The sequence below is a fragment of the Mus pahari genome, chromosome X, assembly GCF_900095145.1.
Source record: "Mus pahari chromosome X, PAHARI_EIJ_v1.1, whole genome shotgun sequence".
NCBI classification, from domain to species: domain Eukaryota; kingdom Metazoa; phylum Chordata; class Mammalia; order Rodentia; family Muridae; genus Mus; species Mus pahari.
The window spans coordinates 59917052-59930609 of NC_034613.1; the positions used below are offsets into that span (position 1 = coordinate 59917052).

Below are 13558 nucleotides of genomic sequence, written 5' to 3' on the forward strand. Positions count from 1 at the left end.
CACAGTGGGGCCTCTTCCTGTTGTTTGATATCTCCCCAACCCAAGGATACATCTGCACAGAGGAATTCCTTACTTAAATAACTTTATACTTTGGCTTTTCTTTTATTGCAACCTTTTTGCATTAAAAACAAAAACAAAAACAAAAAACAGTACAGAAATGCAGAAACTAGAAAGGAAATTGCCAGTCATTTCTCAGATGTAACCACTCTAAAAAAGTAGAGTATTGGTTCATCCAAGTTATTTTTGTACACACATAAGCAGTGCGTATGTGTGCATGTGGAAAGAGTGTGTGGGTGTAAACTAAATGGAATAATAACCACAGTGGCTGTTTTAAAATGTGCACTTCCCCTAAACATACACCTCAGGCAGCTCCCTTGCATTTCCATTTCTTAAACACTTAAACCTAAGTTCTATTTTATCAACATACCCTGATTCATTTAAGCAAGGGAGGTCAGTGTCTATTTTATGGTTTTTCTTTTTTTTTTTTTAAACTGGGTTATCTGTAGCTATATAGACATTGAAATTGTTCAGCTAGTTCTATTTTGCACCTGAGTGCCTGCCTTTGGCAACAAGTTCATTTAGTGAGCTCAGCATAGCCACTGAACTCCCCTTTAAGTGTACAATGAATACCCTTTGTGTGACTTTCAGTCCTGTTTAGTATACAGACAGCATATTGCTTTATTTGAAATGTAACAGGGATGTTTAAATGAGACAGAGCAACAAAGAAACAAAAACTATGCTTCCAAAAATAGATTGTATTTTTATGATTTTTGACAACTGTAAGTCTAAACCGAGAGTCCTGTTTTATTTGTGAGATTCCTAGCATTAACTTTAATATGCCAAACCTTTCGTTTAATTTGTATTCATTCATTCTCTCTCTGTCTCTCTCACACACTCTCTGTCTCTGTCTTTGTTTCTGTGTCTGTCTCTCTGTCTCTGCCGCCTCCTCCTCCTCCTCCTCCTCCTCCTCTTTCTTCTTCTTCTTCTTCTCCTTCTCTCTCTCTCTCTCTCTCTCTCTCTCTCTCTCTCTCTCTCTCTCTCCCATAAATACAGGGAACCAGTAAGAGAAGACAGGAAGGAGAGAACTTCCACTTCACAGGCATGGCTGATGGAGGCTATCCTAATAAAATCAAGAGACCTTGCCTTGAAGATGTCACCCTGTCTATGGGCCCAGGTGCCCACCCTACTTCTCTCTCTACAGAGATGCAGATGCCCACATTAAACATGAATCCCACTTCTGCAGATCTGGGAGTGGCTGGCCAATCATTACTCCTTGAGAACAACCCTCTGGACAGTAATGTTGTGAATAGCAGTGCTATGGGCTCACCATTTGGGGTGCCATCAACTGCAGACACGGGGCTGAAAGGACATGCTGTTCCTTACTATGAGAAAAACAACAGTATGCCAGCTGTAGACCAAGAGCTTCAAGATCTCCTGGAGGAACTAACCAAAATTCAAGAACCTTCTTCAAATGATCTTGACCTTGAGAAGATTCTGGGGAGCAAGCCAGAAGAACCTCTGGTTTTACATAACCCCCAGGCCCCTCTTGGTCCCCCTGCCAAGCTTCCAGTTCAGATGCCACATATGGAAAACCTTGGATCTGGCAAGGAGTTTGCATCTAGCTGCAGTCAAATTGCTGGCACATCACTACCAATCATGCCCTCCTCCACAGGGATCAGCTACTCCATTCCTTCCACCAGTAAGCAGATAGTCTCATCCACTTCTTCAACATCACAGGCTCAGGTCAAAAACCAGGTCCAGAACATGCTCCCTGTCACTATGCCTCCATTATCTGTGCCTCAGTGGCATCATGCCCACCAGCTGAAAGCACTGGCAGCCAGCAAGCAGGGATCTGTTACAAAACAAAGTTCCAACCGCAATTGGTCCAGTTTGCCTCCTCCGGGTCTTTCCCCACCTTACCTCCCAGTGCCATCTCCTCACCCACCACCACCACAACCACCACCACCACCATTCAGCCCACAGAACTTAACAGCATCCTGCATGTCATCCAGTAGCTTGTCTGGCAGTGCTGTGCAAAACTCGCCCAATGCCTTACTCTCCAGCATGGCCCCCAGCAGCAATGCTGCCCTTGGGCCCACCTTGCCCTATGTTCCAGCAAAGCTCCCGGGACTGCCTCTCAATCAGCAACCACAATTCAGCCCCCAGAGCTCCATTCTTGCTAATCTGGTGTCCTCTAGTGTCAAAAGCCCTCAAGGACACCTGATATCTGCTCTGCCTACCAGCACCCCAGGGCCATCCCCACCCTACCGCCCTGAGAATCTCTCCAGCCCTGGCTTGCCACAGCAGTCCTTCACTCCACAATACTCTCTTATCAGGAGCCTCACTCCCACCAGCAATCTGCTAAGCCAGCAGCAGCAACAGCAACAGCAGCAGCAACAACAGCAACAGCAACAGCCACAGCAACAGCAGCAGCAGCAGCAGCAGCAACAGCAGCAGCAACAACAGCAGCAGCAGCAGCAGCAGCAGCAGGCGGCAAATTCCATCTTTAAGCCTATGACTGGCAGCCAGCAACCTAAAACCTTGAGTATGATCATGCAGCAGGGCCTAACAAGTTCCAGTCCAGAAGCACCTGAGCCCTTTACCTTCAGCAACACCAAGCCCTTGTCACATTTTGTTTCTGAGCCAAGCCCCCAGAAGATGGCCTCCATGTCTACCCACTCCAGGCAGTCATCTTTGCTCCACTACCTGCCTCAGGTAACACCAGCACATGCTCCTTCTGCCACTGCCTCCTCCACTGCCACTGCCACTTTGCAACTTCAGCATCATCATCAACAGCATCATCATCAACAGCATCTTCATCAACAGCATCATCATCAACAACAGCATCATCAACAGCAGCAGCATCAACAGCAGCAGCAGCAACAGCAGCAGCAGCAGCAACAGCAGCAGCAGCAGCAGCAGCAACCTGACCAGTCTTCATTCCTTCTGCAGCAGATAATGCAGCAACCCCAGCGCTTTCAGCGCATGATGGCTTCTGATTCTATGCCTGCTCTGCCTGGACAGGTAAGGCTACCTCCTATCTAATAGTGCTCCTTTGGGAAATGAGAACTATGTGAGATGTCATAGAAACCTGGCTTTGGCAGGCAAATTCATGCTATTATCCTCACTGAGGTCAAACTTGACCCTGGAAAAGCCCATGTAAGTCAGCTAATTGCACATAGTTAAATAGAGTGTGCATGAGGCCAAAATTATGGTTCCAGGGCCTGATCAGCTCACTTAATTCTCCTGGGAAGAAAGCTTCACCCATAATCTGTGTCCAGGGGAGGGAGTTAGGCAGGACAAGTCAGACTTCTACAGATGTGCATAATTTCCCTTGGACCAAGCCACACACAAATGCTTTGAAGGATGTGTAAGTAAATGACATTGAAGCATTTGGGTCTTGTCCATGCTGGTATTAAACTGAATACCAACCCTTTTAGAAATGCCCCCCAGCAACCTGTGCTGAGCAATCTCAGCATGTCCTTTATCACTACGCTAGGTACTGAGGAAGAAAAATACAGACACCCCTACAGTAGTTACTGTATTCATCACCATTTTACAAAAGAAGTATCTGAGGCTCAGAAAGTTTTGATGACTTGCCCAGTGTCACACAGTTAGCAAGGGTCTGAACAGGAGATTAAAGCCAGAAAGTCTTGCTCCAAAGACTTTCTCTTCTTGAAAGTACTTTTTCTCACATTCTCTCACTACCTACAGTCTTTTGACTCATGAGACACAATTGGTTTTCCTTGGTAGTGTCTATTATAGTTCCCACTTTTCTTTGCTCTGATCCTTGCCTGTATTAATTATCTATCACTGTGTAACAAATTACCCAAAAGTGTCAACTCCAAACCACACATACATATTGGCTCACAGGCTCTGTGGGTCAGGAATCGTGGCTTAATTGGTTCCTCTGGACCAGAGTCTCTCAGAAAATTATTGTCATCTTCAAGTTCCATGGGAAGGGAACATCTTCTGTGCTCACTCATGGCGTGGATAATAGAAAGAGGCTCTTTTCTGGGACCTCATGAAAGAACATGGCCGCTTGGCTTCACCCAAGTGGATGGGAAACATGCCAGATAGATGCAAGAATGAGAGCAAGGATGGGAAATGATGCCAGGGAGCTTTAAAATACAGTCTATGTTATTGTCTAGATGTCAACCACAAGGAAATTCAGGAAGGTGGGTTATCAGGAGGCAGGGCTCAACCTTCCTGTAGAATACTGTCAGTCATGATGCTTCTTACATCCATCAGTTCTTCATATGAGCTGATACAGTTGACCCTTAACAAGCATCCCAATAAATCACCCTTTGCTCTAAGAAGGGCCTTGCTAGAATGCCATCCCGATGGTGTTTGTCACATTATCAGATGTTCCCAGAGGGCCAGAACCTATCTCCATATACTTGTCCAGACACAACCTGTGAGGTTCTGCCTTGCACTTCATCCCATAACTTTGAAGTGCTCAGAGTTCTTGGCCTTTGTCCCTGCTGGTTCCTGTACCAGGATTTTTCTCCCATTTCTCTCCTGTCTAACTTCTGCAGCTTCTCTAAGCTCAGACAACATGCCCCCAGGAAGCATTGTCCTGACTGAGCTGGGGGCTTCCACTTTCTGCTGGGCCTCTGTTCTGGAGAGAAATCAAAGAGAAGAGGGTCATAGAGTGCTTGGGCAGAGAAGCAGGAACTGACCTCTTTAAGGGTGTACATGACAGCTTTCTAAAAGTTGAATCTTCACCCAAGTTTCATGGAGCCCATCAAGCAGTGCCTGGAATTGGCTATTTGACAGGTGCATGCAGCAGAAAGAACTCCTATAGGGGTGGCTGGTGGCTAGCTAAAGTGAGTGGCATGAAGACAGAGCCAGTAGGCAGGACAGGGCAACAACCTGGGGGCTTGAGCCCTTGTCTGTGGCTCAGAAGCACTGTGGTTTGATGTCATTATAGGGCTGTTGCCATCGCTGTGCGTGGACTTCTACGGCTCTCTGGCTGGAGCACCAGCATCAGCAGTGGAACTCTCTCACTAGCACTCATGGACATGTGCCACCATCTAACCTTGTGAGCCACTTTGTTTTGTTCTTATCTGCAATGGGATGTGTTTGTAGTCTGACTGTATTGCCACAGAGCCAGCTTAGATGCCTTAGGGGGAAATGCTTAATGATAGAGGTCATGAAAATTACAACTGGCTGATCACTAAGGTGGGATTGGGGAAGGTGTTTCGGAGGAAAAACCAAGCAACCATGCCCTCCAAAGATTAGAAGTGTATAAAAGCCCCCAAATATTCCCTTATAGACAGGCTAGGCTCCCCATGGGGACAACAATATTCTACTATGAGCTGTCTTCCCAGCCACATATAGATCCATAGTCCAGGCATGGAATTCTTCACTCACTTGTCTTGTCTCTTAATCCTTCGAGGTAGGAGATTTTATTGTTCAAGTCAGTGTTGAGAAGAGAAGCACAGAGAAGTCAGCAGAGTGGCCCGCAGTCACACAGCAAATCTGGCAGCCAATGCTGCAGAGCCTATGCTTATACTCCCATGAATGGGGCACTGCCTCCAGAATGTTCTGTTCCTACCTTCCCTTCTTACCCATTTTCTCTTCCACAAAATGGAGGAGTAGTGGCTGATTAAGGATGAAATGAGATATGACATCTAAAGCTCTTTGAATAAAGCCAAGCATAAAGGACTTTCTGTCACTGCCTAACTGTTGGACTTGAGCCCTCAAATCTGTCCTCTAAGGTTTTAAGATACCAAGAGATAGGTCAGGATAGAATGTGAGCCGATCTCCCTTCAACCCTGTCTCTACCATATTGTTGCCAGGAGCCTTGTGCACCTTGTGGGGTCTTTCATTTTAGGCTCAATAAAGATGGTTGTGTTTACCTTGTAAGCACTGTGTTCCAGATTCCTGAGCATTCCTGTGCTCCTGCTCCAGCCGGTGCTCTGTTCACATAGCATCCTTCCAGACCAAATGCATCACAATTGTAAAGTCTCAAAACAGCTTGGTTACTCTTCCTGCGAAGAAAAAAAGAAAAAAAGAGGATAGTGGTTGAAGCAAAATTGGGTATCCTTATGGAAGAACAGATGGATGCCCCAAAGGTGGGAAGTGCATGATTCTCACTTTAGCAGCAGGGAAACAAATTGCCCAACCAGGCTGAGTCTGTAAAAGCAATGGTCACCTGATGACATGGTATTCATTAGCTTGTGGCCCTTCCCCTCTACAGGCATTGTTATTGTGGGAAGACTTGAGGTGCATGGGAATCTGGAGCTCAGTTGGTTTTTTTTTTTTTTTTTTTTTTTTTTTTTTTTTTTTTTTTTTTTTTTTGGCTTTTTGAGACAGGGTTTCTCTGTATAGCTCTGGCTGTCCTGGAACTCACTCTGTAGACCAGGCTGGCCTTGAACTCAGAAATCTGCCTGTCTCTGCCTCCTGAGTACTTGGAGGAGCTCAGATTTTGAAAGGAATATTTTTTCTTTTAATGTAAGATGAGAAACAAAGTGTTAAATAACCAGAAATGCCCACTCTGGGAGTCTATAGGGTTCATTCTTCTGTGTTTCTTAACTGAAGAGATTACTCTTTACCAGGAGAATAAATAATGAATTTTATGTAGACCACCTCTTCCATCTAAGGCAAATGTCATCTGTCATCAGGTCATCAGTTCAGTGTGACAAGTCAAGAAAGGGTACTGGATGCATACAAAGCAGTGCTTGATGTTTTGTGTGTGAGCCAGGGCCAGAAGCAAAATTTCCTAAACCTCCAGAACCTCAGCCAAAAAATATAGAAGGGAACAGCCTCAATCCCATAGAGAACTGAGGAAGAAAAGAGAAATAAGCTGCTTCAAACTGGAGTGCACTCAGACAGGACCTGTATGAGCCTTGGCCTGAGATCTAAACCCCTGTGGGCAAGTGAGACTCCCATAGTGAGCACTTGGGACTTGAGAAATGCAATGCAGAAGAAATACCAAATATGCTACAACCCCCTCCAGTGGAGAAATATGAAAATTTGAGACCAGGTAAAATTTTGCCTCCAAATAAAAACTAATTCCAAATTCACAATATAAAGTTGTTCTTTAGAGCTGTTTTGACTTCAAAATATAGTAAAAGATAGGGAGATAGAATTCTTAGGTGAGGAATTCCCCTGATAGACCACCTTAATTTGTCTTATCTTGTTCTTACCATATATTAATTCTACAAAACAATAGATGACATTGTGACATGTTCATACTTGCACATAACATATTTTGATCATATTCATCTGTCTTCATGATCTTCACTTAGCTCCACCTCCAATATCACCAATCCATTCCCTTTCCCTAATAATCCTTATACTTTCATCACCCTTTTTCCTAGATTCTGCCTATGAGAAAAAACATTGTAATGTTTGTATTTCTGAGTCTTTTATATACCACTTAACATGGGGATCACCAGTTGCAACTGTTTTCTGGCAAATGGAGTGATTTCATTCTTTCTCACAGCTGAATAATATTCCATTCATATGTTGTTGGGCACCTATGCTAATTCCATGTCTTGGTTATTGTGAATAGTGTCATGATAAAAATGGGTATGCAGGTATCTCTTGTATAATTGTAATACTTCAGAGTATAAGCCCAGAAAGGATATGGCAAAAATCACAAAGAATTTCTAGATTTTGCTAACTTTTCTATGGTGCTGGGAAGTTAGCCCAGGGAATCACATGTGTTAAGCAAGTGTTTTATCAGCCTGGAAGATCTACTTTTAATTTTTTGAGGAACCATCATAATTATTTCCATAGTGGCTATACTAATTTGCAATCCTACAGAGTATAAGAGTATATCTGTCTCCCATCTTTTCTAGAGCTTACTGGTTTTTTGTTTTGTTTTGTTTTGTTTTCCTGATGACTGTAATTCTGACTGGGGATAAGATGGAATCTGAATGTAGTTTTGATTTGCATTTCCCTGATGGCCCAGACTAAACATCTTTGCCTGTATTCCTTGGCTACTTGTATTTCATTTGAAAATTGCTCAGTTCATTTCCTATTATTGATTGGATTATTTGCTCTTTTTGTTTAGTTTTTTTCCACCTATTTCCATATTTTGGATGTTAATCCCATGTCAGATGAATAGTTGGCACAAATTTTCTTTCCTTCTTCAGTCTGTCTCTTCACCTTGCTAACCATTTTCTGTGTTGTGAAGAAGCTTTTTAATTTGGTGAAACCCAGATTGACAATCAGGGTTACGACTTAGTGCAATTTCACCATCAGTCACTGGAGAACAGAACTTGCATTTACTCCCAAAGAGGAAAACAAGTCTGTTTGGGAGATGGAAGTGATGCTGTGCTAACAAAAGGTGGCCTCCAGCCACAGTGCCTTCTGCACCTGTGCTTTGCTGCCCCATGTAGACATGGGGCATGGACAATACTGTGACTACATGAAGAGGAGGGATGTAGGTGGCAGCCAGTTGGACTAAGAACAGAAAGTTCTGGATTCTGATTCTTGAGGCAGGATGTGAGGCATAGGGGGAAGAGAGTGGCTACAGTGAAATACACGGAAAGCACATGAGAGTTTGACAAAGTTTGAGCAGAGAGAAAGGGGACTCCAGTTCCCCTAGGAGAAGACTGGATTAATACCTTGCTGGGCCAGCTCTGAATTATATACTCGACAAGAACTCATATGTCCTCTTAGCTTAGGAAGCAGTGAGTCCCTAGCAAGTAGGAAGGTACATCAGTGTTACCTGCCCTCCCTGAGACACTGGGGCTGCCACATGTGTAAGGGCAGGCACTTCACCCATGGACCAGAACCAAAAGGGGAATACATAGAGCAAGAACCTTAACCCCGGGCTTCCCAACTGTGCCAAAGGGTGGACTCAAGGGCAAGTCCACTTACTTCCAGGGATAGATTGCTGAAGTTCTGGCAGCTATATAAATGCTGAATGACAAATGTAACTCCAGGATGACTTCAGGTGGGCAGGAGGAGGGGCTAAGGTTGTGATTACAGCAGTTTGCTGGGGCCACCTGTCACTTGGAAACCAGATCCTAAACCTGGCACATAGGTCTGAGAGTGTGTACACAACATGGAAAGTAAAGGTCACACCCACACACCCCATCTTCATGCTGTCCCAGACCCACTGGGATTAAGTACAACACATGTATTACCTCTCCTTGTTCATCTCTCTTCTTCACCTCTTCACACCTCCACAGCCTTTAAATTGAATGTCTGTGGTGCCTGAGATTATTTTGGTTTGGACTTCATGCTTAGTGGTGCATGAGCTCTAATTACTGCATTCAAATTACAGCCTCCCATTGAAAGCAAAAATGATCAGTGAGGCTCAGAGAATTCTTCTGCAATGAAAGCTACATTAGCCCATTTTAGACTTCAGTTAGGAGAGATGGAACTGAACCTTCTCCTGTTCTCAGAATCACTTATTAGCATTTTTACAGTGACCTTTAACTTACTGAGAGACATGACTCCTCCCATCACACCAGGTGTACCACTTGTAGAAGAAGGGCCTGTCACCTTGGGCTTCTAAGTCCTCTTACTTGCTTTGCTGCTTTTTTTTCTCATTCAGTGGGGAGGGAGGGCAGCACTGCTGACATATTCACAGGCAAGTTTCTGCATGTTTTCTATTTTCCTAATTCTGGTGAGGGGTAACATAGACTTCATTTCAAAGGTTCATTCTGGTGAACTATAAGAGCAGAGGCCTTTGGGAGCAAGGTCTGGGCTGCCTATTGGAAGTCAACTAAGGAAGAAAGTGGAGGGGAGGATACATGTCAGGTTGCAAAGGACCACTGATCAAAATGGAGGCTTGCCCTGCATGCATCTTCTGTACCAGACAAGTTTTCCTGAGTGTTAGGCACAATGTGACATACATTTCAAGGGATTGATCACTGACACCTTAGGGTTGAGTAGCTGTGTTTTAACCACTGTGGATTGACAGGAAATGGAATTATGCTCAAAACTTAGCACTAAGGTTACCAAGAATGTTGTTATTTTTCCCCCAAGTTTCCTTTCGAGTTTCTGAGTATTGAGAATCATGTTCCACCTTAAAGCTTCCCCTTTTAGATCCACCAGGATCATAAATCACAAGTGTATGGACACCTTGCCCGAGACTATTGTACCTTTTCACTGTGTTCCTTAGAGGCTGGCAGAGCACATAACTAGAAAGCTCTGTGTACTCCGACTTGACTGCTTCAGAGCTTGAAGAGAGCAGCAGAATAGATGAGTCCTGAATACTTGCAAGCTCCAAATTCTCAGGTTAAACCAATGATGGATCAAAAGTATTTGGGAGAAAATCTGTGTGTTTTGAACACATACATTTTTTGTGTCATTATTTCATAAACAATATTGCATGATTATTTGCATTTGTATTGCATACTGTAAGTAATCTAGACATGATTTAAAGTATAAGAGGATATTATAGGATCTATGGAAATACTAACATTTTTATTCAAATGACTTAAGCATCCAAAGACTTTGAAATTGGGGGGGGAATTCCTCACATCAGTCTTGTTAGGGGACATCACTGCTCCTGATGCCCACATAGACAGCAGCTCCTAAGATAACAAGTAAACAGCAGGGCTCCTGTTTAGCTGTTGGTTAAACCAGAGAAGTTGTGTGTTAGATCAGAAAATATACAGCTTAGACTCACAAAGAGTAAACACATAGGGTTTCAAACTTCTACAGACAATGATAACACCCCGTTGAAAAACCCCATACTATGAGACTGTGGAATTTAAAAGGTTGGAGTAGCTGATCTATGTCACATACAGTTAGATAGCACACAACGATGTTTCTGTCAACGTAGAGTGGATGCACAATTGGATTTCTCTAAGATTATAATGGAGCTGAAAAAGTCCTATCATCTGGTGCTGTCATAATCATTCTGTCAAAAGGCATTACATTATTGTAGTGATACTGGGGTAATCAAACTGCCAGTCCAATAAAAGAAGAACATGTGCAATAGTGCACTCAATACTTCATGTTTATACTATGAAGAAATGGCTATGTTCCTAGGTTTTTGTATTTCCTATACTTTTTGCCATGTTATGTTGGCAATTGCTCATCTATCTTATATACTGAGTCTCCTGGTTGTATCATAATGCCACAGTAGAGTGATTGACCTTTATGTATCATGTAGATTTGTGTAAGTTCACTCAGTGTGGTTCCCACCATGATGAAATCAACTACCAACACATTTCTGTGTCCCCATCAATAAGTGACACATAGCTGTGTCTCAAAACAACAAAATGGAAAGGGAAACACTGCAGTTTTAAAAGACTTGTTAATCCTTCACTAATCAAAAGCAATATTTTCTGGTATTATTAATGTGTAGTATCAAAATGGCATCAATCTGGCCATCCATTTTTCTCCTTAGGAACAGAAGTGAGTGAGTACATGTAAGCTAACCACACAAAACTGAGTTGCTACACATACCCAGAGCATAGCAATAAATTTCCCAGTAAATTAAACAATATGACTGTCATTCTCTGGGAATTTTAGAGAAATGGCAACATTGGACGTACAAGGAAATGACTTAAATAGAATGCAGGTGACTTGCCATGTAGAATTGGTTTTCTATGAGAAAGTTCAGGGACTTGGAATAAAGTTTTGGCAAAGGTTAGGGATCTCCACTACAATGAGAACAGGTCCTAAGACCTTGACACTGGAACACAAAGTATGAAACAAGAGCCTGGGATAAATGTTCAAATGACTCATAGAAAGTTGACACATCTGCTTGTGATGCATGCAGGACTTTTAGTTCCTACCTTTTGGAGTTTGGTGATGCCCAGTTTTTAAGAGTTATTTGTGTCTTATTTGTGACCTCACTTAATACTACCCCTCAGCTACAGGGAAATACCTTACTTAGCTTTGAATGTGAACCAAAGAAAAGTGTGACCCTTTAACTAAGTATAAGAATGTGGGGTGGTGGAAATGAACCAGTGATGGAGTAGCATCTGCTAAGTTCACAGAATGTTGGGGTTTTGAGATTATTTGGGTGGTTGGTTTGGATAAATGTTGATAGAAGCTCTCAGCTCTCAAGACTTAGGAGACTGATGAACTCAGCTGGTTTCATGGTGGATAGAGGAAATATCTTTGACACCTCATGTAGGACACTGCCTGCCTGCAGTGCATCTTTGTGAGTTAGTTGTGCTTCTTGTGCTTCTATGACATTTGTGCAATGTCTGAATATGTGTATCTCCCTCTTCAACTTCCAACAAATACAGTGTCATGCTTCCGGTGCTACTTTGCACAGGGTGTTCTGTTGCTGCTGCTATCACTGTTGTTAATGAAGTTTATAAGGACAAAACAAGACTTCTGGCTGCCATTTCACATACCACAGTGACAGTCACATATGATAAGAAAAACCCAGAAGACAGCTAGCTTAGGAATTCAAGCCACTTGTTTTTACTAAGATTTATTCATACCACTCAAAGGTGGCACTAATCCTTCTGGTACACACCAGTCAGCTGTGGTCTTAGGAGCTGTGAGTGGTCTCCATTTACACGGTGTGTTGATAACTGCTATTGGTTTCTGACTAGCACAGGAGCAAGTGAACGTGACTTAAAGACTACTTGGTATTTGTTCTTTCTTTTTAGGCTTAAAATGCAAACTAGTAAGAACATTTAGCTATGCTGAGCATGGGGGCATGTGTAATCCTAGCACTGAGACTGAGGCAGGAGGATTACAAATTAAAGGTCGACTTGGACTACATATACCATATACCACACACACACACACACACACACACACACACACACACACAAAGAATGATACTGTTTTGGTTGTATTAGAAAAAGCTTTGTGTTAGTCAGCTTTCTGTCACTGTGACAAGATGCCTGAAATAATAACTTTGTAAGAAGAAAGGATTTATTTTGACTCACAGTTTTCAGTCCATAATCTGCTTGACTCCTTGATTTAGAGTCTGTGCTAAGACAGAACACCATGATGGGGAACATCTATTTAATCAAACCTCCTCAACTCATAGCACCTGGGAAGCAAAGAAGCACAAAGTGGCAGGGATCCAATATTCCCCCACCAATGGTCAAGGACATATCCCCAATAATCTAACTTCCTCCCCTTAGGCCCTAATTCCTAATAGTTTCACCACCTCTGCCATTGTACCATATGCTAGTGTTCAGACTACTATCTCAAGGGCCCTTGAGAGACATTCAGCATTCAAACAATAGCAATCTCATACAAGAGGATTAAAATAATAACACATGTTTATTTTTACTACTTTCTGAGTTTAGATTCCATATTTCTCATGAAAAACTTGAGGTTTTGTTTTGAAGTTTTTTTTGTTTTTCATTTATTTTGTTCATTTAACGATTATATTGCTAATTGCTTTTATTAGCTTTATTTTTTTAAAAAATTTGGTAACTTTATTTACAGCAAATATGTCACAAAGAGGTACCTTTCCTTATCTCCATGCTCAATAAGGGGCCTGGATTCCATTATTTCTCATTAATTGCTATATTTAGAACAATATATTTAGAACAATATAGATCAAAGAAGTAAAACTGGGATGAAATGGCTTAAACCATAGAAGTTCTCTTTGAGTTGATAGAGGTTCCGAGTCGTGCAAATCTGTTCTACCTGGCTCTTT

The 13558-nt window shown here is 42.6% G+C and overlaps 1 protein-coding gene across 2 annotated transcripts in view; it reads left to right on the forward strand.

The window, feature by feature from the left end:
• Positions 1-13558, forward strand: part of Mamld1 (mastermind like domain containing 1) — a 106877-nt gene that overhangs the window by 68330 nt on the left and 24989 nt on the right. The window contains exons 3-4 of one of the 2 annotated variants that reach the window (XM_021188003.2): positions 1054-3024; positions 4934-5044. In XM_021188003.2, coding sequence (XP_021043662.1) covers positions 1054-3024; positions 4934-5044 — 2082 coding nt within the window. The remainder of the gene's footprint in view (positions 1-1053; positions 3025-4933; positions 5045-13558) is intronic. The other variant, XM_021188004.2, reaches the window with a different exon arrangement.